The 3386-nt window shown below is 57.3% G+C and overlaps 1 protein-coding gene across 1 annotated transcript in view; it reads right to left on the reverse strand.

Moving 5' to 3' along the window:
* Positions 1–3386, reverse strand: part of NCAPD3 (non-SMC condensin II complex, subunit D3) — a 59122-nt gene that overhangs the window by 1105 nt on the left and 54631 nt on the right. Inside the window, exons 28-30 of the mRNA XM_010843747.1 lie at positions 2124–2234; positions 586–708; positions 10–164 (exon numbers count right to left, since the gene is read on the reverse strand). Coding sequence (XP_010842049.1) covers positions 10–164; positions 586–708; positions 2124–2234 — 389 coding nt within the window. The remainder of the gene's footprint in view (positions 1–9; positions 165–585; positions 709–2123; positions 2235–3386) is intronic.

The following is a 3386-nucleotide window of genomic DNA, read 5'->3' on the forward strand; positions in this document are numbered from 1 at the left end:
GCAACGAGCTGAGCCGGCGCCGCACACCTGTCCTTGGGCACCAGAGACAGCGGTGCGGCCGTGTGCGCAGCGTGGGGCCTGGGCGTGAACGGCTGGTCCGCGGCGGCAGCCACAGGGTCTTTTTCTCGGCAAGCAGGAGCTGGAATTGTTTCCAAGCTCAGAACCTGTCACAGAAAAGAATTAAAGAGCACATCTCCCAGCACTTCGGAGGCCCAGAGGAACTCACTTCAAAACCATGTCAGACCCGGGCTCCCAGCACTGCCTCGCACGGAGCCCACGGGGCTGTCCAGGCTTCCGGGGGAGCAGCCACCCCAAGGAGGGGCTCGGGGAGACTGCGCTCTCTGCCACCAAAGGAGCCAGGACCCCATCAGGGTCAGCGCTGTCTGGGAAGAGGCACACCTCCCTCCCCCACTGGGACGCAGTGACTTTCCAGCAGGGTAGGGGTGACAGGGAAGGCCCTCGCTGACGGTGCCCCCTGAGACAGGAGGCCACCAAGGTGGGTGCGGGGTGACACTGGGCAGATGGGGGCAGGGCCGCCTCCCACCGGCCGCTCTGCCCAGCGGCGCCCGGGGCCGCCCGCCTCACCGGCTGCTGCTGCTCAGCCAGCTGCTCCTGGTAGCGCCTCATGTCGTACTCGAGTTCTGCGGCCAGCTGCTTGTCAACTGTGAAGAAGTCCTGGACTTCATCTCCGTAATCCTGCATCACTTCCTAGAATGGACCACGGCATCCCTGAGCGCCCTGAGCCGGTGCACAGGCTCTTCCCCACAAGCTGATCACGACTAGAACATGGCAGGACGCATGCTCAGAGCAGACGGTTTCCGCTCCATTGACCCACCAGTGAACCTGACGCCACTCTCCCAGGAAGTGCCAACTGCACCTGTGCTGACCACAGGAGCCTGATCTCCTGGAAGCTTCCTGAACACTTGCGAGGCACCATGGACCCCTAGAACTTTGGCTGGAAGCAGCCCCCATCAGGGCTCAGAACTGTCTGCGGCTGCAGGGCTGTGGGACCTGTCTCAGGAATCCCAGCGGGAGGCTGGCAGGCGGGCAGCACACGGCATCCTGGCTAGACTGGGCACGGGGAGCTGTCCACACCGGCTTTCTCAGGATGCAGCTGAGGCTTGGGGCCATCTGTGCGTCTCCTCATGAAGTGACAGAGGCTGTGAGCACACCAGGGCTAACGTCGAAGGTGGGGACCCAGCCTCTGTGCCGTTGAGGAAGAAGCCACTTTTCCTAACTACTGGAGGCAGGGAAGATCTACCTGGCCCAACCACTAGGGAGGAGCCCTCCCAGGCCTCGGGCAACCAGGGGGCTCCCAGGTGCAGGCAAGAACCGCGGGGGCTGCTCCGACAGGGTCCACACAAAGCCAGGCGCACAGCCCTGCTCGAGCGTGCCCAGATGCTAGGTCTCCCTGTCTGCGTGTGTTTCAGGGGGCTACCCAAGATTTTATTCCTTTCTGAGGTTCACCGGGGCAAGGACAGTGTGAGTGACCTAAACTCCTCATTTTCTCCACACTCAGCCTTTCCCACCTTCACTTCTGTAGGATGAAGATGTATTTGAAAACTGTATTCGATGTAATCCTGCCACAGCCCTTCTTGGGGAATAAGGAATCTGAGCTTTTTTTGAGGAAGGAAACAGCAGCATAAGCGAAAAGGGGAAATGCTGTGTTTCTGCATGACTGAAAGACTCTATAGGAAGGTCTGAGACCTCATTTCTGTGCACTCTTGGTCTGCATGTGTCCCCTCGGGAGCCCAGGGCCAGGAGGCAGAAAGGCTGCTGCTCTGAGCAGCACCCCCGACCGGAACCCAGACACAGAGCCGGGGCGAGCTCCCGTCAGCGACGAGCACCTCCAGTTCACCCCATGCAGACTGAACCAAGACGGGGGCCTGTTTGTGGCCGCAGCTGAGAAACTTCAAACCTGAACCTAACGGTCAGTAAGGACACAGATCCAACTCCCCGGGAAAGGCAGAGATAGCTTCTGGGGGACCAGAGGTCTTCTCTCCCAGTCAAAGGCCAGCCTGGGGCCCTGCTCCAAGCCACACTGGACCCATGGTCAGGACTGTGGGGTCCTGGGGGGGACCAGTGGGGGCTGGGGGGCAATCACACAGCCTGAGGCCTCTTACCCTGAGGTAGAGCATGAGTTCTCGCAGAGCTGGGATCTTGTTCTTTTCTAGGGCAGACTTCAGGGAGGCGATAATTGGAATAATCATTTCTATTAAATTCCTCTTTTGAACCTGTGGTAACAAAAGAAGGCTGTTTCAGATGCATGAAGTTCTGAAAGACAAACGTGTTCCCTTCACCTAGTTCTTGCATGGCCCATCTCGAGCATGATGTCAAGTTTACTTTTTATTTTTGGTGTCATTCTGAAGACTGGAGAGGAAGTTACCTCAGCTGGGGAGACTAGGAAACCATCACTGCAAAATGGTGTAAAGCAGGAGGCAGACACGTACTAGTCTTATTCCTAAACAAGAAGAAAGAACTAGAAATACAGTAGAGCCTTGACCAGCCCCGTCTGTAAGTACAGAGCCTCACCTGTGTGGGAAGGAAGGAGCTGGCACCCCCACCCCCTGCCTGCTCAAGGGTCAACTGAATGAAGGACTGAAAACGAGCTCCCAGCCTTCCCACGAGCCCATCACACAGCCCGGCTGCACCCCGGGCTCCTCCACGAGATGAGAGGGGGCTCGGCCCTGCCGCACGAGCACACCCGTGTCCCTGCATGTGGGGTGGCACGGGAGGGGCTGGGCCTGGAGAGGGTGTGGGTCCCTCTCTGAATCTCTGCACACAGGGGAAGATCTGCCGGGTAGTCACACACTGCCTTTACCAAGAATGAGCGCCAAGCACAAATGTCTGCGGCAAATCTCTGAGAAGTAGACACAACGCACTGCACTGGCCCACGCACGCCAGACTGTCCTTCAGAACCTGAAGATCATTCTTTTCTCATTTAAAGTCACTAGTATATATGAAGACAATGGCACCCCACTCCAGTACTCTTGCCTGGAGAATCCCAGGGATGGGGGAGCCTGGTGGGCTGCCGTGTACGGGGTCACACAGAGTCGGACACGACTGAAGCGACTTAGCAGCAGCAGCAGCAGTATATGTTACTTACTTGTAATCCACTCATTTCTAAAGACTTACCAGAGTTCTTGAAACAGGAGGACCAAGACTAAAATAATTTAATAAAGATGAGTCTGAGTAGAGGCTAAGTTAGGGAGAGCCTTAAAAAGTGGCTTAAACGCATTCACTCCACAAACACCATCCAATACCTTCTCTGCACTGGCACCAGGCTAACCTCCCAGGCGACAGAAACGGGGCCAAGAGCTCACGCCTCCAGCTACTTCCAGACAGGCTGTGTGTCACGACATGAGACTGGCAAGGTGTGAGGGCCG

This window comes from Bison bison, unplaced genomic scaffold (genome assembly GCF_000754665.1).
Source record: "Bison bison bison isolate TAMUID 2011002044 unplaced genomic scaffold, Bison_UMD1.0 scf7180017864185, whole genome shotgun sequence".
NCBI lineage: Eukaryota > Metazoa > Chordata > Mammalia > Artiodactyla > Bovidae > Bison > Bison bison.